Raw genomic sequence first — 27816 nt, forward strand, 5'->3', positions numbered from 1 at the left:
TGTGTGAGAACCTGCTTAGCCCGGCATTGATACGGAAATGTGGGACTATAAATTGGACGCGTAGAGGCAGGAGAGTAGATTTTGAAGGAGGAACACTCCAGACATGGCACCTGCCACTTCCTTGGAAGACTCTCACGCACAAGGTATGTTGATCTTCAGTCTCCCATCACCACCATCTATTCTTTGCTGGACGAGCATCCTCACCCCGATTCGCTTTTTCCTCAGACGGGTCCGAAAGCCTCTGTTGGAAACGCTCTGGCGAGAGTCGAGGATCGACAGCGGCATCGAGGAACTCGAGTCACTGCCGGCTGCCAAGGTCCACCGGCAGCACAAAGACTCCAAAATGAAGATTGCGTCCTCGGGAGAGTCCAGTATGTCTCTCTGGAAGTAACTTCAAGGAGCTCGGGCTTTCCTGTGACACGAAATGCCTCCTGTCAGCTCTGCGGGCTACAGCAGCATCAGCAACGACAGAAGTCGGCAACCTAAAATGTTGAAAGAGCTGTATTGGACCAGATCAAATACCATATAGTGCCACAAAAAAAATCAACCTTTATATAAGCCTTATAGGGAATGCAACACACACTACACAAGTGGTTGGTTGAATCCCTTAACCACTATGGTGGTCGGGGTGTTTCTTGGGCAAGTACAGCCTGGTGGCACCCATCCCTCTCCAGGCCAACATATGTTTCCACCCGGTGCCGAAACAGGGACATTCGCGTTTCGGACGAGCGCGCTAACCACTGCACTGCAGAAATTGTATATAGATCATTATTCATTGGAAAACATGAATAACATTTCTGTCAGCTTTGCCCTGTTAAAGAAACCATAGCATTTTCCATTATCAAACATTTATCAACCCTATGGGACTTGTTGCTAAAACCACGACCAGAGAGGAGCGCTCCCCCTTGAGGCCCCCGGAGACACTTGCATGACACTCTCATTTTTGAATTTCCTACAATCGGAAATGTCAGGGGACAACTGTCGTCGTGGGCATGGAGGATTTATATTTGCATGTTTGAATGTTGACATGACATCAATTTGTTATGATTTGTTTGTTTCATCATATTGATGAGGTTTAAGTTGCCAGTTAACATCCACATATCTTGTCATTCCGGCAGTAGCTCAGGAGGTAGAGCGCTCGTCTTGGGATCAAGGGATCCCAGTTCGAATCCCGGCTCGTCCGTGTTACATGTCGAGGTGTCCTTGGGTAAGACACTGAACCCCTAATACCCTCAATAAGCAGGTGAGCGCCTTACATGGCTGCAAGGCCGCTATTGGGAAATGTGGAGCAGATTGTAAAGCGCTTTGGGAAGTCACTATTTAAAGTCATTTGACATCATAGCGTATGATATAGCGAATCATATTGATCATTTCTTTGACTTGTGATGACGTTTAGAATGACTTTGGAAATCATTTAAAGATTCCTGACTGATGTTGTGGATCACAACGATACAAATGTACTTCAAGTGTTATTAATCATATTGGTAAATTTCAATGTCAGACTCCTCTCGAGAGAAGAACATAAATGTTATCTTTTTCATATATTTGTTTGTGAAAATGTTCGTTCCTGATGTTGAGGATCACATTGATCTTTCATTCCTACTCGTCATATTGAGGACTGTCGATCGTAGATTGGTGTTTCATCGTGAAAAATGAAATCGCTGTTCTTAAAAAAAAGTTATGGTTTCATGGCTGTTGCATAAATGTCATTTAAATGCATTAGTAAACTTCCGATGGCATTTGTCATCTCGCTCTACTGTATATCTTGATTTTGGCCCACAATGTCGTCACGTTTTCAGCGATGTCATTCCGGGTTTGACCATCCGTCGAAGAATCCACATTTATTGTTGTGGATCTTTGATGAGCTGATCTGTTCTAAGATCATTTTGCGTAAGGGGATCTGTTGAAAGATTCCTTTTTGGCCTGTTTTGGGGTTCAAACGTACACTATTTGTGCTCGCTTCATATGTGTGTGACTCGCTGTCGAGTGTCTACAAGTTGTCGCGGCGTATCATCGCGTCTTGTTCCCGGCGTCAATAAACACCTGAGGTTTCTCTACACTTTTGTGTCGTCTCGTCTCTTCTAACCGACACCGTGTTTACCCGTCGTAAAACCGACCTCAAGGAAATTTCGTGCGAGCGTCGAGATGTCGCTCGGTGTGAAAGTGAATGAAGGAACTTAAAAAGGTGCCGCAATGTCTCATGTTTGAACGATTATAGAGCCATAGCACTCACGGCCGTGATCATGAAAACTTTCGAGAAGATCGTATTGAAATTCATGAAGTCCTTTTTACCATCGAATATAGATCCGTACCAATTCGCGTATCGTGCTAATAGAAGTGTAGATGATTCCATTTCAATTTGTATTCATGAGATTCTAAGTCATCTTGAGCATAGGAATTCATACGTTGGGGTTTTGTTCATAGATTTTAGTTCGGCTTTCAACACTATCATTCCTTCTAAATTGCATTTTAAACTTCTTCATGACCTCAATTTTCCCGTTTTGTTATCTAATTGGATTTTAGATTTCCTTCTCAAGAGAGAACAGTCCGTTCGCATTGGTAAGAAAGATTCATGTTCTATTGTCCTCAACGCTGGTACGCCTCAGGGCTGTCCATTGTCTCCAACTTTGTTTTCCCTATTCACACATAATTGTCAACCCAATTCTGACCATTCACTATTCGCTAAATATGCAGACGACACCCCGGTTACTGGCTTTATTTCAAATGGAGACGAAACTGAATACCGAGCAGAAGTTGATTCACATTCCACCTGGTGTCATGAGAGTAATCTGTTATTGAACGTAGGTAAAACTAAGGAGATGATAATAGATTTCCGTACTAAGCCACCTCTGCATGTGCCACTGTCAATTAATGGTAGAGAGGTCGAACTGGTCCTTTCATTCAAGTTTCTGGGTACTTACTTGTCAGCTAACCTCACATGGACTGTCAATGCTACTGATATTTTAAAGTCAGCCAGACAAAGGCTCTACTTCCTTCGTCAACTCAAATCATTCGGAGTCCGTCAATCCATTCTAGTCCATTTTTATCGTGCCGTCATTGAATTCGTTTTACCTAGGTCAATCACAGTTTGGTTTGGTCGCGTCATTCAGAAAGAATTGTCAAAGATGGAATCAGTAGAAAATAATAGGTACCGGCCTCCCGTCCCTGCAAAGTATCTACATTGATCGAACTAGAAAACGGACCCTAAAAATTATCAGTCACCCCGCTTACAGGTACTTTGATGACCTGCCGTCAGGTCGCAGTCTTGGCTCCATTGCGAGCAAAACTTCATGTCTTAAAGAGTTTTTACCCTTCCGCTATTCGTATGTTCAACGGGAATTGATTTAGGTTATGTATAGTACTATTATGCCAACGGCGTTCCTCCGACCTATTCTACTCTAGTCTTGTTATTTACATATTCTCTATAAACTATTCTATATAATGACCTTGTATTATACGCTACAATATCTTTTTTACTCTATTCTTTTAAATCTATTATTTTATCATTATTGAGTGTTCGCGTGTCAAATGATTTCTTGTATATATCATTTTTATACCGGCTGAATAAATAAATACAATAAATAATATAGTCAATATAAAAACACAAACTTTAGTTTATGGTTTGCTGCTGTGGTAAATCAGGAGAGCCTCTCTAGGGACCTTTCTGACCTTGGCCACCACCTCTTTGACCTGGTGCTACAGGTCTCAAACACATCATACAACAGGATATCGTGAGGCCCCTGCCTTATCTGTGAGTTTAAAGTCAGTTTTGTATGGATGATCTCCTTCGGGAGTAGATGGTCAGCAATGTTGAACTGAGGCTTGAAGGACAGCGGATGCATTTCATACGATTTCTGTCTCGTATAGTTTCTGCGTTAAGACAAGTGTGTTAAACAAGTCAAGCAAGCTTTTTCATACGTCACAGAGGGTAAACGTTACGATAAATCGTTTCGCAAGAAGCCAAGTTCGGAACAATTTATGTTTAGGAAATTAAAGGCTAAAAACATAGATTATAATCTGTACTACCTACAGTTTATTAATTTACCAATCATAATATTTTTTTTATTTCATTTTTCACCTAGGGACAATTTGGACCGGCCAATTAACCCGACATGCATGGTTTTGGAACGTGGGAGGAAACCGGAGTGCCTGGGGAAAACCCACGCAAGCACAGGAAGGACATGCAAACTCCACAGAGGAAGGTTCGATCTCATGACCTCAGAACACTGCCGCACATGCGCTGACCACTGTGCCGCAGTGCTGCCCTAGCCTAACAATTGAAAAAAACAAAGCGGCGCAGTGGTTAGCGCGTGTGCTGCACAATTCTGAGGTCATGGGTTCAAATCCAGCTACCGGAGTTTGTATGTTCTCCCTGTGCTTGCGTGGGCTTCCTCCCACATTCCAAAAACATGCATTTCAGGTGAATTGGCCGTTCCAAATTCTCCCAAGGTGTGAATGAGCGAGTGAGTTGTCTGTCCCTGTGTACCCTGCGACTGGCTGGCAATCAGTTCAGGGTGTCCCCTGCCCAAAGATGGCTGGGATGGGCTCCAGCACCCCCGCGACCCTACTGAGGATAAGCGGTACAGATGATGGATGTAAAATAAAATAAAGGCAAAATTGGATTTCATGTGACAGTTGGACAACAAAAGACAATTCAGAGACCATCTGAACTGGCTCAAATTTAGATTTGATCTCTTTTCATGACGCAAATCATGCTTCCAATATCGGGTTTAGGCAGTAGATTTTAGAATTTCGCACGATATCTGAATTTTTTTTTTTAAACTAAAACATAAGGAAAAGTCAAAGCCGTTGGAAGAATTTTGTTTATTGGTAGTGGTTTCCTACATTTTTTTTGGACTTCTTTTGCACATCAAGTGTCCGTCAAAGCGAAAAAAGCGATCAGGATCCAGATTCAATTTCCATGTCATCGGTGTCATCGCATTCAGAGCGACAGATCTCTTCAAAGGCCAGCTCTGAAAAAAAAAACATGGGAGAAATAAATGGTGGTTAGCAACTTTTTGAAGGTCTGACTGCGGTGACCACGCGGTGGAACCCAACCCCGCCGGGGTCGGGAACCTATGGCTCGCGAGCCATATATGGCTCTTTCTATGAGTGCCTGTGGCTCAGAAACAAATTTGATTCCATCTTGTTCAAAATTTGAGCCATTAATCCTGTTCAGATACGCGCAAAGCCAAACCAAAGCTGAATTACGAAGCAGTACTTCGCAGAATATATAGGGCACGTTTGTCACTACAATATACAGTCAAGGTGTCACAGCAAAAAAATAAATAAATAATAAAAACTCATTTTGGCTGTACAACGCTAAAGAATCCTTTATATAAAAGATCACGATATAATCTGTGTTCAGTGTTCAGATACCTTACGATGAAATCCACAGAACAAACTGTAAATACGCCAAAACACCGGAAGATAACTTAAAGTAATTTGATTGGGTGAGTGGGAGGGATGGGTGGAGCTATGCAAAAAGTGCAAGCTCTCCCTCCCATCTCTCGCCCTACTCCGTCTGCGCCAAAGGTAAGCGCATCAGGCTCCCTGTTCTCAGAATGTTGTGACGCTTTTACAAAATAACTGCTTGCATCTGGTTTTGAAAAAAAAAAAGGGGGTCAAAATGAGTTTAAACAACTTGAGTCATTGCTAGAAAGAGACAGGTTTAAAGTGGTATGTTTGTGGATTTTGGGACACGGGCTCTGGCATGATTCTTTTTTCATCATTTTGATCAAATCATCAAAAATAAATGTGCTGAAGACTAAACTTCTGTCTGGGGCGCGGGTCGAGCAATTTGGTCAATTTGTCTCATAATATATGGTGTGGCTCTTTCCCAAAATAAAATTCATATATTTTGCTTTTATGGCTCTTTGAGTCCAAAAGGTTCCCGACCCCTGGATCAAACCAACACTTTCCCATTCCAACAGCAAACTCCTGATAGAATCGGACTGAGCGCAAAACTCCGATTTAACGCCGCATTGACAAAAACGCAGAAACCTGGAGTTTCCGACCAACACGTTCATTTATCGGTCAGATAATGTCAATGAAATGGAATATAATTGTACAATACTGATACTGATTTATTTATTAAAAAGTTATGAGCCGTATCAAGTCGATAAGACGGAAAAACGAAGCCATTTGAGAGTTAAATAGAGACCAAATTTAAGACCTGTTCAAGTTTGCGGTTATAAAATTTTAAGACTTTTTAAAGTTTTGAATACCTTGGGAAAACCCTGTATATGAGACAAAAAGCTCACAAAGTTATTCTCTCATTGTCAAGAGTCGTATCTCTTTTTTGCAGACTTTGCAGCATTCCGTGCGTGGATTTGTTCCCCGTTTTTACCGCGCTTTGTATTTTCTGTTTTCCGGCCATTCTTCGTTAAAACAGCATTCTCTCGCCATCTTGGTCCAATGCAACTGTTGAGGGCGATGGCGCTTCACATGACAATGCCATACGTACTAATGCTACTATGGCAGCTGCCGTGTCGGCGTCATTTTCAAGACTCACTTTATTTTTATCGGTTTAATGTGTGGTCTATTAAGTCAGATTGCCGAGAAACATGGCAGGAATTTCATGCATTTACAAACACTTTCACCCAAAGTTCAAGTTTTTTTTCTAACCTTAAAGACAACTTTTCCTGATTTCAAGAACCCATACAAACCCTGCAGATGACATAGGAAAAGACTTTCGATTTTATCTCATCATCACACAATTTTTACTCACAATACCATGTTGTACAACATTGCTTGAGCCGAAATCTTTCTCAAAATGTTCCATTACAACGTTGTACAATGTAGCACTGTAAGAATATTGTGAAAAGATAGCATGTAATGCCCTTTCATTTGTCATTTATAATTCAGCCGCTTGTTAGGGTATTGCCGTATAAACTAACGCCAGATGCCACTAATCACGTGAAGAAATATCACGGCAAAGCAAAACCACCAGAGAGCAACGTCGGTGTTATTTTTTTAAGCAAACTTGTTATGAAACATGGCAACAGTTTGCAGCTTTTACAAGGACTTCACCTGAAATACAAGCGCTTTTCAGTCCTTGAAATCACCAGCATTAAAATTCAAGCATTTTCACGAATTTTAAGCACATGTTCAAATCCCGCTAGAGGTTAAGAGTCAGCGCAGTCACCACCGCGATTCAGGTTCAGTTCCCAATGCATCCAGAGCCGAGCAAATGCTGTCAGCGATATTTAATGACTTCATCAAAGGATGAAAAATGATGGGGATTACTACTGTAAAAGCTTGATATATCGCACACCCAAACTAGGTTTTGTTTTGGGTGGGAAAAAAAAGCGTGTATTCACAAATAAATACAGATAAGGCAATTTTTGATGGATTTAAACTGTAAATAAGTTATTCTACTGTCGCATACTGTGTATATTCTTGCTTAGTGTGCCATTCTCGCCTAGTTCAATAGTAGTAATATTGTTGATACAGTAAGATGTTGTTGTGAAATCAGATCTCAAACTGTTTTTTTGTCACTCCCCCTCCCTTTAGCAGAAGAAACATGTAAACTAGGGCGTTCCTAATACAATAAAAAGGCAAGGACGAAATAGACTTTTTCAGAGTGTCTAGTAGACTAATAGGCAGGCTATGGTCATCTCCCCTTGCAAGTAAGTCATACTTACGTCTCTGTGTCTTCTTTGAGTGCAGGTTTTTGTTACAAGTGTCTGGGTTAACCTAACAATTTTCTTTTCATTCAGTGCGATAGCCCGGAACCGGTCCGCGGCTCGGCGGTTGCCAACGACGGATACGATGTTGGAAAGTGTGACGCGCTTGGGTCCTACCTTCACTTTCGTCGAGTTGGGGGATTTTCTTGAGGATGTGTCGCAAGGCGGGGACAGCCTGATCGTACATGTGCAGGAGCGGCCTGCAGCTGGCCGAGAATGCCGCGTGATGCTGGAGCAGACGGTGAAGGAGAAGGACGGTCTGGCGCAGAAGCAACGCCGGCGTTTGGCACCACCACGCCGCCGACTCGCTGGGGGGGACGTCGGCTTGAGGACCGTCGTAGAGGTCCAACCACTGACGATGGAGTACGACCACTGCCGTCTGGACCACCTGAAAGATACATGCCCAGTGAGGGAGAGCATGTTTATTGATGTAGTTTAACATGTTATATTGTACATGTGTTTCCTTATATCATATATATTGTTCATGAACATTTTGTTGTGAGACACTGATTTGCTCGACGTGAATGAGGTTTATTATAAAAAAAAAGTTCAAAAATAAAGTCGCTTGGACGTTCACTGTAGAAGGAAAAAATACATGCAAATTGAATGAAGTAGAATAATACATTTTCTTATTCCAATTATGAATTCAGTTTCTGCATTAAATTATTGTTGGTAATATACTGATTAAAAGGGATCACCGCAAACCTGTCTTTTTGTCATTTTCTCCTTTTATACTTCCTTTTTTTCTTAACTTCTTAATACAACATAACAATTCGTAATATAATGCATCAAAGCAAGTGAGCCGTTGGAGAGCCGCCTCTCTTGAATGAGTTGAGCCGAAAAAGCCGCTTCTCTAGAAAGAGACGGACTTTTCACCGCACAACTCGAGAACAGCGGGCAGACGAAAACTCGAACCGCGAGACCAAAACAACATCTGCCGGATCTGCCTGACGAAAAGTTTGGAGTGCGGTAAATATTCGTTAAAAAATGATAATGACAATTTGGTGTAAAAAAAGTTGCGTCCCGGGGACACACGTTGATTTGACACGATGCGTCCCCGGCAAAAATAATGCGTCTAGGACGCAGGGACGCGGGAAAACCAGAACACTGTACAGGTGTCCCAAATATTCAAGTTTACAATGGAGGGCGATATAGTAATCACGCGGCCACTTTTCTACCCGTATCCGCCTGTGAGTCAATGTCTTTGCAATCTGTACACGTAATAAACAGCTTGAGTTTCTCTAAAATCCATCATGTCACTCGAAACACTCTACACTGACAAAAGCATTGAAAGAAAGATGCTTTCTATTGCCAACAAAGTCGGACTCCGAATTAAACTTGCTCCAGAGCCACATGCAGCCTTGGTGCCCGCTCGTGGCTCCTTGGCGTGTTTTCAAAAATGCTTGATCATTGAAAAACATGGTTACTTTAGGAGCCGGACACATTCTTAGGTCGGTGTACACTTTTTGGGGGATTTCTCCAAATATGTGGCTAATTTAAAGCTGTTTTAGGGGGTTGGCTTATCTGTGAGTAGACCTGGGTGGTGAAGAGATCCGTACACCGTGAACTCAGAAGGGGTAACTGAATTATATTTTATAGGAAGTAACTTGTAACTGCAATTACTGTTTTCAGTAACTTGCTCAACACGGATAATACCCTACGTGCATTTAGCAACAAGATTATTTTTTCCCCCCAATCAATATGTAAGCTATTAATCTCACTAGACAAATGGTCTCTTTTCACCGACTCTATAAGAACAGGTATAAAAACGCCTTACTGAAAAAGTTTCAATGTTTTAAATGCTTTTTAAGCTTAACAAAGCTCTGAAAACTTAAGCCCCCTGCACACCTAGCACCAACCGCTCGGGGAGTTTGGCCTCCAAGCTTTTGGCTGAAGAATGCCAACCCATCGTGCCCCTGCACACCTAACATGGTTTTCCTCTTTCCCCAAGGTGTTAACGTCCCATATTTTCGGATCATGTGACCATTCAACAGTATACAGTATTTACTAATGCGTCAAAAAAGGCAATTTTGAGGTTGCAAAATAAGTGTGAGCCCTACGTTTGACAGTGCTGTCGTCAACAGACTCGTTTCGTTCATGAACGAAGCGGCTTCATGAACAGGCTCTTGGAAGTGGATGACAGGAACTGGATATCCACTAATAAAGAGCCGCTTCCCTTCAAGACCTTGTTCTTATCATCTTGTGATTGGTCAAAAAGGTCTTTTTTTGTCATGTATTGTGTGCTGTTGACTTTAAATTGGTTGAGTATGAAAAGGTTAAAACAGGGATGTGATTGAGGTGAGGAGAAAAAGTCTGAAACCTAGCCGGGGGTTCGGGGGCCCAGGGCAGAGCCCAGTGGGGGGTGGCACTGGGGGGCGATGCCCCCCCCAAAGCTCCTGGGTTTTAAGCAATTTACTTGTCCAAAACCATGCTTGAATTAATAATTTAACATCTTTAGAAGATTTAAATAACAAAATAATTTGCCCACATACCTGATTTTTTTTGTAAATACTGTAAGGTCAGTTCAAATGTAGTTCAGACCCTGCAGCTTGTGCAACGATGTGGCCAATTTATGCAATTTTTCTAACGGCCACCAGGGTGCGTCAGAGCAATAAAGGAAAGAGTGGGACAGTCGGATTTGTTTGCTACGCAAGTGAAAAAGTCGGAATTCCGACTATAGTCGGAAAAATCACATCCATGTTAAAAATTTTTTGTAAATTCATAAATATTTGAATTTGTTTCCTGTGTTTTTCAGTGTTACCGTCTAAGCGTTAATTTTGCTTGATTCATAATAATACATTATGGATAATATAGGATTAAACAACGAAAACAACCCGGAAAGCCGTTCGGGAGCTGAAAGCGTTGACTCTTTAGTAAGCCGGGATGAAAAAGCAGGTTCGCTAAAAAGAATCGGAATTCCCATCTCCTCAAGACTATTCGATTCCTTGAGGATAAAAGTAATCTCCGGCCATTAATAGATAGAAAGGGCTTTTTAAAAACAGGTTTTGCAATTTAGAGAATAAATTCACCTTTAAATATATTCAAATATACCAGGTTGGAATTTCTTGCGTGGGAGGGAGTGGGCTCTCTCCTGTTTTCCTTGCATGTTCAAAATGAATCGATGTTGTCTCTCCTTATTTTGAGTGTCTACTAAACATTACACTTATCATAGCCCTTACAACGCCCATGTCTTGGGCAACATCATTAATAAGATCAGTAATCAATAGTTTAACAGCAAAATCCCCGTGTGAACATGTTTTTTTACCTCAACCGAACACTGGCAGCTGCTGCTCTGCCAGTTTGCCGTCTGAGTGAGCCGGTTCCATAATCGAACCACCTAAAAAAATAAAACCGTGAACGTTACACGAGTCTCCGACGAGACAAAAAAAAATCTTTCCGGCTGGGACGAGCACCTGGAGATCCAAGAGGAGAAGCTCGGCCTGCTTCGCAATCTTCTTTGGCCTTTTTCGCACATACTGCAGGAGCTTGAGGAGGACGCAGGGTTCTGTGGGGAAAGTTGGTACAAAGTAGCAATGCAGAATTTGGCGCAGTTTGACCGCTCAAGTTGACACATCTCGCAATATTTCACTTGGCAAGACATGAATTACGAATGTGCAAAAAGGTGTCAAACATACACCCGACAGGCCGGATTAGGCTCGTCAAAGGATTTAATCCGCCGGCGAAACAATGCTCAGAGAAGCACAAGGGAAAAATGAGCCCCATCACGTCGATAAATGACCTACATTCTCAAAAAAGCCACTCCCAAGGCAAACCACCCACTTTAGCTGTATTTGCAGACGACTATTTATCAACCAGAGAACATTTGAGGAAACACCCATTTTGATGTTTTTTTTTTACTTTAAAATTCACTTATGTACCGATTTAGGCAATACGAGTGCATTCATGTGTGGTGAATGGATGTCTCTCTTAACCACAACATTTGCCACTAATCTACGCTTTTCAGCTTGAGTGATTATCGGTTGGCACCTAGATTTGAAAAATAGCACCCGGGTATCTTTGCAGATGGTATGAAAAAGCTTTGGCCTCTTGGGATTACTAATAGGCAGTGTTGGACCCGTTACTTTAAAGAAGTCATTAGTTATAGTTACTTACTACTTCTTCCAAAAAGTTAGTAACTGAATTACTCTATGGTAAAAGTAATGAGTTACCAAGAAAATTCACTATTTACCTGATTTGAAAAATAAAATGTAGGTCAAATAATTTGAATCTTTCTGAGTAAATACAACACACCGCGGTGACGTCTTCGATTGGAGTTTACTTAATGAGATGGGGATTCCGACGATTATGAGAGAACCATTTTTTTTTTTAGCTTGGCTTACTAAAAAAGCCGTCTCTTTTGGGTCCCAAATGGCTCTTCAGGTTGTTTGTTTTTTTAAATCCCTGCATTACCAATTAAAACGGGGGAAAAAAATAAAGAAAATAAATGGTAAAACGGAAAAGACAAAAGATATATATATATATATATATATATATATATATATATATATATATAGGTATACATATATATATATTTTTTTCCACATTTTTATATAAACACATTAACACAGAGAAACACAAGAATTATAATTAAAATATTAATAAATCTAAAAAAATAAAACATTTTTTTATGCTCAAAAACGCAGAATCTAAACAAAAGTTTCGGAGGGTAACGACTGTTTATTGGTGGGTAGCCGGCTGGTTCACTCCCAAGAGCCATTTTGTTCGTCGACGACACAAGTCGGGGGCTGTCAGATATAAGGCTCACATTTTTCGCCAATCAGCCCTCATTCGCTTTTACTTTTGGCGCATTAGTAAATCCTATATTTGTAAACGCTATCTAACTATTTGGTGGGCATTGTTTTGAAAGGTGACAAGAGCCAAAAAGACATAAGAGCAGAGGAGAAAACCGAAAACTTGATACTTACGGATGAGCTGTACCAAAGCCCTGATAATAGTATTATGCATTATGGGACTTAATGAGTTGATTTACTAGTGCTGCCCCCGTGAGTTTTTCCTACCACGTGGCCCCCTAAACTAAAATGAGTCTCTAAACGGTCCTCTGAAATGGTGAAAAAATACTCGATTGCTTGACGCTATGGGATCGGAATGAAAGCTCACCCTGATGGGAAGATATTTGCCGAGTGAGCGCAGGGTGGTCGCAAGCCCGCAGCAGAACGTCGGTGCACTTTGTGATCACCCGCGGCCTCCGCTGAGCCAACGTGCATGCGCGCAGCGCCTCCAGCATGCAGGTCAACCTGAAGGATAGAAATGGTGTCGATTACCATTCATTCCGGACCGCAAGCTACTCATTCAAGTTCAAACACAGCAGCTTTTAACATGGTAGGGCTAATACTTTTTTGTTTTCCATGGCCACACGGAAGAAAAAGCCCAAATGCTCTTTTCAAAAAAGCACGAGCTCTAATTCCAAAACCCCGAAATGAGGTCTGGAAACGTTAATGTCGCCCTATGAGAGAAATGAGTCCATATTTTTGCCAACATTATCCATATAACACATAAAGGGAGGAAAACGAGATGTTTGAAGGTACAGTGGAACCTCGGTTTTCGAACGCCTCTCAGTTCGAACAAATGGGAGTCCGACAAAAAATTTGGAGAAATTCTTCCTTCGCTGTTCGGTCAAAAAATCGGAGTTCGAACGCCGGTAATGCGCGAGTGCGTAAGCTAGGGTGCCATGCTGAGCGGCGTACGGGTGTAGATCGCTCTTTTCCTGACCGACTGTTATCGCGTGCGGACGTGCTTCCTTTTGCTTTCGCTTTTAATATAGGTGTACCAAGTCTTTTAGCCCCTAATTATGCCTCCCAAGAAAGTCAGTGCAAGCAGCAAAGTTGCTACAGGTGAACAAAGAAAAGTAGTGCGTACAACTATTGCATTTAAAAAATAAATAATAGCAAAATATGAAAAAGGTGTGCAAGTGTCTGATCTTGCTAGGGAATACCCCACCGTCCACCTGCGCCTTCTGCTGACCACCACAAAGGTAAGAAATCCTATTCATAATTCTTTTCTTTTTCCTTTTTTTTTTATTTTTACAAGTTCATGTTAGCGTAATCTTTTGTACGGAAGATTACGATAACGCGGCTGTACGATTAGCCTGGGTTAGCGTTATGTTTCCGTTAAACATTCAAGGTAAACATTCAGAGTGTTGAAACGGATTAAAACGATTTACATTATTTTTAATGGGAAAAATGATTTCGGCGATCGTACAAAGCGGTTTTGGAACAGGGTTCTGGAACGGATTATGGTCGAGAACAGAGGTTCCACTGTACTTTATAATCAATATCTACGCTGTATTACAAATTTTTCATCCCACAAATCAAGTCCTCAATTTATAAATCTAAATTGAACTGCGTTGGATGTTATTGAAAACGCTACACTTCTCTTCCCGTCTCATCAGCATCAATGTCAGGACGCTAAAGTTTCCTTTAACCCGTTACAGCGGCAACCACCAACAAACACGATACAAAAAGACATGCCGTTTTTACAATCCGACACTAATCTCCATAATAGGGTTGCTATGGCGCCGTCATCTAGAAATAAAGGGCTTGTACGTGACGCAGCCCTCATTTGCTTTTTCTTCTGGCAGAGCAGTTAATATGTGCTCATATTTTAATTGCAATCACATTTGAATGGTCACATGATCTAAAAAGGTTGAAGATAAGACCAATTTGTTGAATCGTCTCATACATGTTCAAAGAAATGCAGGAATCAAAATGACGTAAGAGGAAGTTCTTTTTATTGATACACAATTTCAAAAAGAGAGTCAGCGAATCAAAGATATGCGTGTGTCTTTATAGTTTTCAACATAGCACGTGTACCCGGTTTGGCCCCGTCCCTTTTCACGTCTGAAGGCGTACATGCCCAGGGTTCCGTCCTTATTTGGAAGTGTTTTTAAGTTTATGCCAGTTTATGTTGTTGTCCTCCCTTAAGGAGGATTGTTTATACTAATTCGTTTTTCGGGACCTTCCCGAGATGTAAACAAAATTTCTCCCAACTGTAAGCAAGTCTTTCTACATTTCTTTCTAAATGTATGCAAATCTTTTCTACGAATGCAAGTTTATTTTCTACAACAAAAACACGTGACGTAAACCACTCAGAGCAGAACTGCAAACTACGCAGCTGAAAACCGCAGCATAAGGCTTTAACGCCAACTTCCTCACGTGGTTGACGCTGGGCTTGAGTTGTAAGAAACGGAAATGGATTTTTTAATTTTTATTGATGTTTAATTCTGGAAGGATTGTACAGAGACAAAATGTTGTTTGGTTCTGAAATTTGAGCGCACGGCTTTTAATCAAGTGCGCTCAGGAAAAATCCCTACCGTTGGGCATGCCCATCTGGAGTCCTCTCGATCAGAATGCCGGCGACCTTCAAAGCACCGATGACTATCTCTTCGGACTTTCCTTCAGTAGCTGTTGAGCGGCAGATGCGCAGCACAGAATGCAGCAGAGCTTTGTGGGAGTGAAGAGACTCCATTGCGACACAGTAGGCCTTCTGAAAAGACATTGATAATGAGGATCCGCACAGAAAAACAATGCTTTTTTTTTTGTTCGTGTGTTCCAATACTTTATCCCGGACGGTCTTGTCTGTGTTTCCTTCGCACAGTGCTGAGAGAAGCGCTTGAACCACCTGCAGGATTTTCAACGCATCAGTTCTGAAAGTCTTCTCGCAAACTAAGCACGTCAACTCGCCTCATCGCTGTGGTTTATTAGTAGGTAGAGAGTCTTGAGCGCCGCCAGCCCCGTTTCTTCTAGACCGACATCGCTCGCGTCTGCTTCGTCCGACCTCCGGGGTCCTGTTGCTGGGGAGCGCCGTTCGGGCATTGACCCCGAGACCTCGCCCCACGCGTCCACAGCATCACACAGGTGGGATAAGTGCATGTCCAGCAATGGGAGAAGAAGCACAGCGCCGGGGCATCTGAATGTACTCATACACATAGCACTAGTTTTAAACAGGATGTGGGATACCGACAACTAATAACATGACTGTGCAGTGGACCTTTAAACGCGAGAATTTAGCTATACAAATCTTTTTTTTTTTTTTTTTTTTTACAAAAATCTCGCTTGATATACGCAGGAAAATCCAGTTTATTAGCCGTCCCAGAGGCTACCACTAGAGACCACCGCTTGTGACTGCTCACTGCCAGCATCAGTATGAAAACATACCTACAAATATATCCCATAAAAAATAAACACGTAAATACATATCCTAAAATAAAATATATGACAATGTATTGGTTTATTTGTGCATTTTGTTATTTATTTTGGCGTTAAACTATTTCGTCTCAAGAAAATCTGATTCAAATGAGGGGGCGGGACAAACAGGCTGAGCTTTTCACCAATAGGTCGATTCGTTCATCACTTCTGAATACCATTTTGTTTTGACAAAATACACTACAACAAAAGAGAGGACAAAATGAACACCAAAAAATAAATAATAAATACAAATACGAATGTATTTGTATTTATTATTATTCAGCCAGTATCAACCATCAACATGATATCTACCGGAAATCATTTTGTCACGCGAAGCTATCGACGTGATAGCTTGCTCCACCTAAATTGGGCCCTATAAAAACTGTATTAGTGCAAGGATTACGCATCAATTACACACGACAGAATAAATGACAACATGCATAAATATATAAATACATTGCATACAGGTGTTATGTGATTTCTTTATCTTTATGGCGTATATTTGTAGGTATTTATTCATAGAGACATTCATATGTACGGCAGGATTGATCCTCCCTCGCATTACAACCATTTTATACACCACCAAAAACCATTAGTTATTGATTTGACAATGTGAAACACTTGAAACACAAGGTTAAAAACATGCAACATTTTTACTGTTTTCCCGTTCAGCATTTGTGATCCTATAAGACATTGTAGTCACTTCTTCACCGTTACCTATTCGTTTTACTCTGCATTAATCCGAGGACAAGTGAAAATGGGTAACAACGGGGTACCTCTATGATTTTCCTTGTCCCACAGCACCCTCTGTAGGAATTATCATTCCATACCGCAACATACCAGTAAACGCGTATTATTACTTTCCTCACACGATTGCTTTTATAAAATAGAAATTCAGGGGAAAGGGAAATAATGAGAAACCAAACAGCTAAAAAGGTACTATTTTTGTTGGAACAATTTGCAAAGGATGTATTTTTTTCATCTAATAAAACGTGATTTTTTTTTTTTTTTAGAAAATGTGCTGGTTTGGCATTATAATTTGTAAACAATTAAAATTGTTATTATTGATATTTACTCTGGGCTATATCGCTCACCTCTGTATTATTGAAACTCTATAAGGACATTTTCCTCACTAATATTGCATTATGAAGATTGTGAAAGGTGATTCATGTGCTAAAAATAGATAGATCAGGGGGGAAGGAAAAGATGATTAAGTGTTAAATTTACCCGTGTTGTTGTTGGGCTTTGGCTCCTGTAGATTGACTTTGAGTCAGCATGTTGAGTCCTTTCAAAGCCAGACTCTGGAGGGGACTGAGGGTCGCTCGGGCGCCTTCACCTTGACTATTACCCCCGCGTGGAAACCTGCACATAAAGACCAACAACACGGGGGGGAAAAAAAAAGTCACAGATTAAAAAAGCAAATCTGGCCCCTTTCGAAAACGTGAATAATAAGAGCACGTTGGCGGTGCAATATCAACGCAAACGTTACAAAAATGACCATTTTCAAGAAAAAAGCGAGAATATTTACAATTAGGTTGTAAATTGAACGGGAGACCGACCTCATGCGGACCCAGTACCGGTCTGTCGGAGTGAAGAGGGAGCTGAACCGAAAGGCAAAGCTCTCCATCTACCGGTCCATCTACGTTCCTACCCTCACCTATGGTCATGAACTTTGGGTCATGACGGAAAGAACACGATCCGGGATACAAGTGGCTGAAATTTGTTTCCTCCGTAGGGTGTCTAGGTTTTCCCTTAGAGATAAGGTGAGAAGCTCAATCATCCGGGAGGGACTCTGTGTAGAGCCACTGCTCCTCCGCATTGAGAGGAGCCAGTTGAGGTGGCTCGGGCATCTGATAAGGATGCCTCCTGGACGCCTCCCTTAGGAGGTGTTCCGGGCATGTATTTATTTTGAAGACAGGCATTTGTGTTATAATCGATGAATCGACCAGTTATAATTAACCACTATAGAATCAGGATCAGGTCGACACAAAAAAGAATGGAAATCTCTTCAAGGCAAATATGACGAACAGTCAACAAAAGGTCCTCATTTCTTGTTCTATGTAAAAAGAATGTGAAAGTTGCTGTGCAAGGATGTGCAGAGTCCAGGAAGACAATGGGAACTGATATTCTAACATCTTTGTTGAAAATCAAACTAAAGTGGGACATTTTCCGTTGAAACCATCTGCATAACAGATGAAGTCTGTAAAATTCTGCATTGCTATACGCAACACTAAATTTACTGCAAGTGGGGAAAGGACTAATAAAGATGCTGAGAAAATAGGTTGTGTTATTTTGTGGAAAATAAACTTTACGCAAATGATCTTTGTTTTAATTCTAAGTCTTGTGGTGAGTTAGTACATACATCGGCCAAGTGCAAGCACTTTTTAAGAACTTTCAAAACTAATTTTACAATTCCTCCAGTACCATAAAAGAAAAAATCTGGTGTCAATCATGTATTTTGCAGAGCCACAAATATATATGCGATTTATAAGTGATTTTTATTCTTTTGTGTGATAAATAAAGACATAATATTTTGAAAACCTGAATAAATTGCGAATATAATTTGCAAATCTGTCTCCATATAGGTGTTGGGTAAATATTACAGTAATCTGTAGCTTAAAATTTCAGTTGCAGGAAGTTCTTTCCAAAACAATATCCATCCATCCATCCTCTGCACCGCTTATCCTCAGGAGGGTCGCGGGGGTGCTGAAGCCCATCCCAGCCATCTTCGGGCATTGGGCAGGGGATACTCTCAACTGGTTGCCAGCCAGTCGCAGGGCACACAGAGACGGACACCTCGCTCGCTCATTTACACCCAGGGACAATTTGGACCGGCCAATTAACCTGACATGCATGTTTTTGGAACGTGGGAGCAAACCGGAGTGCCCGGAGGAAACCGACACAAGCAAGGGGAGAACATGCAAACTCTGCACAGAAAGGTTGGTAGCTAGATTTGAACCTGTGACCTCGAAACTGTGCTGCACACGCGCTAACCACCGCGCTGCCCCCCATTACAATATACCACTGGGAAATGCTTCTGAAGATTTTTGCATGGTCCAAAAAAATTGTCCATAATTGATGCGTAATCCTTGCACTAATACAATTTTTATAAGGCCCAATTTAGGTGGTGCATGCACCTGTACTTTTGGGCAAGACCCATAGGGGGAAATGATGCTTCATAGGACAACGGCATTCAAACGAATGACAGCTGCTTATGTTCAAGAGGGAAGAAGAAATGCAATAGCAATGCAAAGCCACCAGAAAATAGTGTCGGCGTAATTCTCAAGCAGACTTGTTGAGAAACATAGCAATATAATTTCAAGCATTTAGAAGCACTTTGACCTAAATCCAAGCACTTTTCAATACTTGAAAACAGAACACTGAAACTCAAGCATTTTCAAGGATTTTAATCACCTGTACGAATCCCAAGGGAGGCATCCAATTAAGGTTTGTGTTAAATACATGACACCATAGGAAACATTTGAGACAAATTTCATTCTTGGCCACTTGTCAGATGTAAACAGTTTTATGCCTATTTTCTAAAAACGAAAATATGCAAATAATAACAAAAATGGAGACACAACTTTTTGCAAGAGAAGCAACAATATGCTAAGAGACAACATCTCAATTTTGAGAAGTATTTTAAGAAGCAAACACGTGCAACATCGTGTGGATGTCCAATTTACCTGGGGTCTCTATGAGCAGTGGTGGAGTTGGGCTTGGCTGTTGAGCAGATGTCACTGAGATCGATGGACAGCAGGTTGGCCAGGCAAAGGCTGCCGGGAGAGTGAGGCTGCTGCAACAACAATCCCAGCAGGGTCACACCTTAAAAAATGGCAAAAGCTTAATCACAAGATTGTAATTATCATTAGGAAGTTATACTTCAAGTGCATCCCGTTAAAAGGAATGAAAAAAAAAGACATGACAAAGGAATATAGACAACAAGAAGGAAATAGGGAAGAAAAACACACAAGCAAGGAAGGAAGAAACGTACGACTCTTTAAATGTTCTAAAAATAGTAAATGTCCCAAAGAAATCACTAGATCAGAAGAATTGCTCGCATTGTCTTTTACTACTACTAGCTAGTAAGGATGTTTCATATCACATTCTTTAAGACCGATACTCATTTCTTACAGAAACCATCAGCACATAAAATGTCCTTCTCTCTGCAATTTGTTTCTTAAAAAAGTATGTTTAAATTAAGGTTTCCTCTCACATTCCAAAAACATGCATGTCAGGTTAATTGGCCGGTCCAAATTGTCCCTAGGAGTCAGTGAGTTGTCTCTGTGATTGGCTGGCATGCAGTTGAGGGTGTCCCCTGCACACTGCCCGCAGATGAAATGAAATGAAATGATCTGCATTTCTCTAGCGCTTTTCAAGTCAATGACTTCCCAAAGCGCTTTACATTTGTGCTTCACATTTCCCAATAGCGGTCGTGATCTGTGCAGCCATGTAAGGCGCTAACCTGCTTATTGGGGGTATTGGGGGTTCAGTGTCTTACCCAAGGACACTTCGGCATGTAACACGGACAAGCCGGGATTCGAACTGGGATCCCTTAATCCTAAAACGATCGCTCTACCTCCTGAGCTACTGCCGCTGGGATGGGCTCCAGCACCCCCGCGATCCTACTGAGGATAAGCGGTGCAGATAATGGATGGATGTTTAAATTATGTCATTATTTTTTTTTTTAATATTGCATTTATTCGGGGCAGCACGGCGGCGCAGTGGTTAGCGCATGTGAGGCACAGTTCTAAGGTCTTGGGAACCTCTTGTGTGGGTTCAAATCCAGCTACTGGACTTCCTGTGCGGAGTTTGTATGTTCTCCCCGTGCTTGCGTGGGTTTCCTCCGGGCACTCCGGTTTCCTCCCACATTCCAAAAACATGCATTTCAGGTGGATTGGCTGGTCCAAATTGTCCCTAGGTGTGAATGAGCGAGCGAGGTGTCTGTCCCTGTGTGCCCTGCGATTGGCTGGCAACCAGTTGAGGGTGTCCTCTGCCCACTGCCCGATGATTACTGGGATGGGCTCCAGCACCCCCGCGACCCTACTGAGGATAAGTGGTGCAGCTAATGAGATGAGAGGAGATTGCATTTATTCAATGGCTATTTGCCTTCAAATCCAGGTTCATTAGAGACTAAACTTTGACAAAGGCTGGTATAGTCACTGGTATTCCCCCATACACCTCACTGATAACACTTTTGTTTGCCGGGTAAATGCACATAAATTCAGAGTAAAAAAAAAGGTACAATCCAACTGATTTTTTCAAACCCCACAAAACAGTCATCTATAGCAGTCCCATGTCTGCTTTCAGACTACAGGAGACACTGACCTCTGTGCTGCAGTTGTGGCAGTTGGTTGCACTGAAACGAATCGAGGCAGACTACTTCTTGCTTGTCCACACCTCCTTTAATAAGAATGTGACCAAGTGTCAGGACCACCCAAATAAGAAACTCCTGTGATTGCTCACCATCTCTGCGCTTTTTGGCAGGTGGTTTGAGTGCCACATTTGAAGATGGGAGCTGGGCGAAGGTCTCCTTGGTAATAAAGACGCTTCTTGACGGAGATGAGGAGCTGCTAGCACTGTGCAGGTGGGAAAGGCCGTTGGCCACTTTGGGGCTGGGCAAAACGCACAAAAAGTTAAATCCTTGAAGAACATGAAAGTTAGGTTTTGCATTCCACTGCATAGTTTATTGTTAAAGATGTAATAAATACATTCTGCTTAGGAGTGGGGATCTTAGTGAACCTGGCAATACGATACGCACCACGATACACAGGGCAAAATAAGATTGTACCTCGTTACAATTCAATAAGATGGCAGTGTGAACGGGTGCAGTGGCTAATGGCCATGCACGTAGTTTTTTATTGCATAACGTTCTCTTATCTTTCTTACTTTTTCTGTTGGATACATGTTGCATTGTTCTTGTGTTGATTTCAAGGAAAGTGTCCACCCTCAATACACACATAAAAAAACTAAACATGAAACAAGGCAAAGACCCAGAGTATATAGAAAATATGAGGCAAAGAGCCGCATTCTTATTGGCCAAGAGCCGCATGCGGCCCTAGAGCCACGTGTTCGCCACCCCTGCAGTATTGCTTAGTACAGGGGTCAGCAACCTATGACACGTGTGCCTGCAGGGGCACGCAAGCGCAAAGCAAAATAATAATGATTTTTTTTTAAAAGCGCATTTTTACCTGAAATTTAGACATTTTCATTTGCGCGCCATGTTGTTTAGAGGCTTTGCGGTTGCGCCCCTCCTCCTCTGCCCCATGTGTGAGTGTGTGTCTGCGCGGCGCCGAGGAGAGGAGGCGAGATCCGTGTTTTAACCCAGCCAAAGAAACACAGGCGCGCGATAATTGAATGAATCATGACGGCTCCTCCAGCGAAAAAGTGTTGTTCTTTTCAGCCAGCGTGGACAAATGACTGGGGCTTTGTGCAAAAAAATAACCGTGCTGTTTGTGCATTATGCCTCGAGAGCGTTGTACCTCGCACATCACGTGTTAAACGTCATTACGTAACGAATCGTGAACATGAATTCAAGGACGAGTCTGATAAGGCGGAGACATTAAAACGCGCTGTACGGCAAACGAACACAGACCCTGAAAACCTTTGTCACTGCTAAAAACGCCATTGCTCACTGCAAAGCAAAGCACGGAAATTCATTTACTTAATGAGAATATATGAAAGAGGCGCTCTTTTCGAGCTCGGAGGTTTTGTTTGGTGGCTTGCCTAACAAAGAGACAATCAAAAACTAGAATTAAAGACATCCCCGTGTCAGCCAGAAGTGTTGAACGTCGAGAGGAGGAGCTGGCAGAAAGCATGTGCGTGTTTCAATTTGATATTTTCTGCAATAATATATCATTGGTGAATAGTATGCTAGCTGACCATATCACTTGTCTTTTGATTGTAGTTCATCGTTGATGAAGAATGGTTAATTCTTGTGGTGAAAAGTGGAAGTCATAGATGTCCACAGGCCTCTCCACGCTTTGCTCACATTCATTTTTTTAGTTTATTGATGAACAAGAATAGTGCTAGATAAATAGGTCAGTTATACGATTTCAATGTCTATCCATGCTGTATATTTGGACTAGTGTAAAATGACAACTCAGTTGGATATAAAAACATGTTGTGCGAGTCATTAATCTTGGTGTGGCGCACTGATTTACAAGGAAATTTGAAAGTGACACTCTGGCTTACTTTGATCCGCTGAAGGAAAAACAATTCAGCCCCAAACAAGTGCTCGTAGACGTTCAACATGCACCTGTCTCAGTTAAAAAAAATGTTTACGAGTGAGGCGGTAAGCAAGGTGCTACCTGTGTATTGCAATGAAATGAAATGAAATGATCTGCATTTCTATAGCGCTTTTCAAGTCAATGACTTCCCAAAGCGCTTTACAATGTGCTCCACATTTCCCAATAGCGGCCTTTCAGCCATGTAAGGCGCTAAACTGCTTATTGGGGGTATTAGGGGTTCAGTGTCTTACCCAAGGACACTTCGACATCTAACACGGACGAGCCGGGATTCGAACCGTGATCCCTTGATCCCAAGACGAGCGATCTACCTCCTGAGCTAATGCCGCCCCTAACCCTATTCCTGCAACCAGCTCTGAGACGGTATCTACTTGTTTAATGTTCCTCATATTTGTGGAATGCTGTGTAATAGTTTATCACTATGCGTCTTTCCTTTGTTCTGTTAAATATGGTTAAAGCAATATTGGATTTTGGCAACTTTTACTGAGGGACAAATAATAGACTTAAAATGTGAAAGGGAAAAAAGACGTGATCATTATTGTGATAATAATCGATATCGACAGGTAAGAAAAGCTTTATCGTGATAAATATTTCTGTCATATCGCCCGGACATACCCTTAAGGTGGAAGGCAAAGCCTGTGACACGGAATGCCAAAAAGGGCCTCGGGGCCCTCTCGCTCAGCTATAAGACTGCTTTCAACGGACTTGCCAGGCGGTGTTTAAATATGAATGACCTACAGCTGCACACTGACACTGTACTTGTATCACTGCATCTTACTACTCACCTGTTTTGCAGCAACGGAGACGCTGGCTTGACCTTGTCGACGCTTAACAGTTTGGTCTTCATCTCATTGATTTCAGCTTCTTTGAACAGAAGCTCTGACTGCAACGACTGAACCTGCGAAAAAATAATTCGCTTATCACCTGTAAAACATTGCGCTTTACACAAACTGGTTCTTTAAACAATAAACCCAGCAAACATAACTGAGGTATGACCTTTGTCTGATGAAGTTTTTTGACTCATTTCAACAAATCCATTGTCAAAAAAGCTTGAGCCAGAACACTACAGGTGTTCAAAAGAAGCTGCTTAACTACTCTCTCAATGTCTTATAGTTGCCTGCCCCATTTTTCACAACTTGAAACACAATAAGACAGCTCATCGCAAAAAAAAACATTGTTGCAAAGTATTAAGGAATGATCATCGGAAAATATAAAAGAACGACCCTTTAAAATTACGTTTAAGATAAATCTACTTATAACATTAATTTCATGCACATGAAATCGCTGTTTTCCATCTGCCATCAGTATGTACCTGTATTTACTCATCTTCATTCATGCAATGTTTGCTTAGCCTCGTCTGCTATAAGCCACGTGAACTCTTTCCACCATTTCGTAGCGTCATAAATTTTGTTAGCTGCTTTTGAATCTTCTGGGGGTGAGGTTTTGGCTTGATTCCTAACCATTTATCCATTTTTCTTGTGTTCTCTGTGCGTCTATATGCAAATGCATGACCTTTATAACGCTCGGGAAAGTCCGGAAGCACGAAGTTATCCGATGCAAGCTTCTGATTGGCTGCCGAGTATGCATTGCCAAACGAACCGAAATTCCCAAATTTCCAAACTGAACGAAAATTTTGAAATCGGAACAAAGCAAAAATTTGATTTAAAATTAAAACAATTATTTTTTTATTTTTTTTTTGGGGGGGAAAAAGTTGTCGGCCACCCAGGCGGAGACATTTTGTGAGTAGTACGCCCGACGTTAAAGATGCACGCAGACGTTATTTGAGACACTGCTTATAGGCACCAAAGCACCAATAATGTTTCAATGAATTTTCTCTGCTTAGTTCTACTCTTTTAGTGAAAATATTCACCCAATCAAAACTTTTAAAAAATAATGTTCCTTGACTTAGACTTTTAAAACGTTTTTGCGGGCTAGGTTTTTGGAAGTTGGCACCACAGTTATGCACCACAAATAGTTGAAAAAGAATAAAAATAATTTTTCAAATAAGCAAAAGGGTGAGTCATAAGTAGAAGAGAGTTGTCTAGACTTGCCTTTTTATTGAGTTCTTTCTCTTTGTCGCTCTGCTCTCTCTGCTTCTGCTTCTCCAGCAGGGCCAGGGCCTGCCTCTGAGTCTCTTTCTCCTTGTGCGCTCCTCTCAACGAGTCTCTCAGCACACGAATTTCACCATTTTTGGACACAATGTCCTCTTCCACCTCCTTCAGCTAGCAACGAAAAAAAAAAAAACACCACACACATTTTACTAGGTTTGTCCTCCTGGTCGACAGGGATCGCTCACCTTCCTTCGAAGGTCTGCATGCTGAGCCTCCAGAAGGATGTAGAAGTCCTCTCTCCCTGCTGTAATTAACTGCGGCCTGTTGCCTGAACGCACGGAAGAACAACACGCGCATCAGACCATTTATACAGAACATTTCTTACAAATAGTGACGAAAATAAAGCCGCAAATATGGGAATGATCACTTCAATTGTTTGATTCTTCAAACATTGGCAGGTAAAGATGTGAGCTATGCACTCAACATATGGCCGCTGCTATTATTAAGGTGAAAATGCATAATTTGATGTGTACTTAAAAAGTTGAAAGTAGAATTTTGTTCTCTATTAAGTATGTTTTAATTATTTTTCCAGCGTGCCTAACTGCTTTAATCGTACTTTCAGCCAAGCTGTTTGGGGTGGGACACATTTGGTAGACGGAATGGGGAGTTTGAGGGGAGGTACAGAGTGATTTCATGCTTGTCCTGTATTTTTGTTTTTAGTTTCTATTTGGAAGTACAGCATGAAAAAGGTGGAATAAGAAAATGGCTTTTTCAAGTACAGTCCAAACACAAAAGAACCAAACCCCAAGAAGGATAAAAAATAGAAGTTTATTCGATCGTCTCCAAGAAATGGATGAACATAAACATTGAGAGCTTGACATAGGCTGCATTGACGACACAAGCCAGGAGATGTTGGCTGCAGGTAAAATAGTTCCCAATATTGTACAGCTCTTCTAAAAGACATCTTGTCTTATTTAATTTTATAACTTTTTTTTGCATGAATGGAATATTAACAATGAAAAAAAAAGGGGAAAAGAAGTAAAAAACCAAGAAACAAAGACATTTGTAGTCACAGCACACTCACCAATTGGCTCTTTGTCATATGCTACCAAATGACCTCTCTTGCTCGTGTTGGCTCTGTCCAGGGGCAGAATGTTAGAAGGGTTAAATCCAGACCCATGCGCTTGCTCCACTTCTGGTCTAGGTTCCTCTTTGGAACCAACAACCGGTGGGGCCATCAAGCCTATGGCCTGAGAAGCAATGATGTCGATTTCATCCAGGTCATCCTGAGTGAAGTCGTCGTCATCCCCAAAGGGGTCATCATGAGCAGGATCTGCAAATGGGACGTCCTGGTTCAGGCCTCTGAGGCGCTTGCTTGGAGGAAAAGCCATGTTGTGGTGGATGAAGGTCCTACAAAAAAGAGATTTTGAATTCATTATTCATGAGGCAAATTGGAGGTAAGGCATTTACGCGGCTCATTTTACAGTTTTGAGCAGACTGACGGGACTCATTTCTAATACTTTGCCACACATAGTCATTGCTAAAGTCAGGTCAATTTTTTTTTTTACATTTCCCTAAATGTCAAAAAGTATATGAGAATTGGACAGGCCACAATTGCACACTATGCTGATCTGAAACCTGCATTCAGGCAAGGAAATACCTGCCCGAATGAGAGTTTCAGATCCTATTTTCCTCATGCAGAAAATCCTGCATGAGGTAAATAGGAAACCTTAAAAAGGATAACAATCAGGTAATCTGCCCTCCAGGATGACCAGACTGGGTGTTGCTCGGGGAACAATATAAAGAATTAGTCAACATCAACAATTAACACGAATAATTACTAGAAAAGACAGAAACGATGCAGTTTCCAATCATTCAAAACTAATATGCTACATTTCCCGATACGCCATTAGATACTTGTGCATATACAAAAACAAGTACAGTAATAACACTGGAAATAACAGACGACACGTTTAATTCATTTTCTTATACAATACATAAACAGTAAGCACTAATACTTTAATACACACTTGGTTAAAATGTTGTGAATTGGGTCACACAAATTCTTCAAAACAAGACTATATGCAATGCAAATATAATATTGCCTCAGCAAAACAGGTAAAGATACTTTTATTAAGTACTAGATATTAAATTCCCAGACGACGAAGGAGACTCTGAAATAGTATCAGTTAAAATAAATTGAATGGTGTTAGTTTGAGGCAGTAAGATTGCTTAATATAAAGCAAGGGTATTTCTCAAACGATTAACGAAGGTGAGGTGATGCAAGCATTTGCTGATCTTTTTCCAAAATTTTGAGTGTTTTACCTGTTTAAGGTTGGCGTTTTTTTAGGTTCTACAGCCGTCGAAAAACAACACGTACTTCTTGCAGCCGATGGCAGGTTAGCCTGTTGCTAAGCTAACGCCACACATTCGCAACCAGCGAGGTACTCGAATAATGTGTAAACCACTTAATAACAGTCGGTGTATTCGCATTGTTCAATTATTAAGGGATAGTGCGTCACGATATAGTAGTTTTTATGAGGGGTTGCCATTTACAGCAGCGTAACAACTAAAAGGAACACAATAGTTTTCGTCCTTCGCACCCACAATACAGGAACTATTTTAA

At 41.4% G+C, this 27816-nt stretch overlaps 1 protein-coding gene across 2 annotated transcripts; it reads right to left on the minus strand.

The window, feature by feature from the left end:
* Positions 1–463: 463 nt before the first annotated feature.
* On the minus strand, positions 464–27804 carry atrip (ATR interacting protein). 2 transcript variants are annotated; one of them, XR_015850792.1, is made up of 18 exons: positions 27516–27804; positions 26275–26600; positions 25436–25518; positions 25191–25361; positions 23925–24037; positions 21359–21507; positions 21221–21295; positions 19579–19717; positions 17120–17254; positions 15389–15614; positions 15264–15326; positions 15019–15191; positions 12807–12943; positions 11102–11193; positions 10954–11025; positions 7806–8076; positions 4846–4973; positions 464–482 (listed from the first exon to the last, which is right to left on the minus strand). XR_015850792.1 is itself a non-coding variant. In XM_088339087.1 (17 exons), exons 2-17 carry the CDS (start codon positions 26579–26581, stop codon positions 4900–4902), a joined length of 2280 nt encoding a protein of 759 aa, XP_088195213.1. In that variant the 5' UTR covers positions 26582–26600; positions 27516–27804; the 3' UTR covers positions 4810–4899. The 2 variants fall into 2 exon arrangements, 1 of the variants encoding a protein (XP_088195213.1); XM_088339087.1 differs by lacking the exon at positions 464–482 and having other exon boundaries at positions 4810–4973.
* Positions 27805–27816: the final 12 nt, after the last annotated feature.

Source organism: Urocampus carinirostris, chromosome 6 (assembly GCF_059441175.1).
Source record: "Urocampus carinirostris isolate Australia breed hairy pipefish chromosome 6, RoL_Ucar_1.0, whole genome shotgun sequence".
In the NCBI taxonomy this organism is placed as follows: domain Eukaryota; kingdom Metazoa; phylum Chordata; class Actinopteri; order Syngnathiformes; family Syngnathidae; genus Urocampus; species Urocampus carinirostris.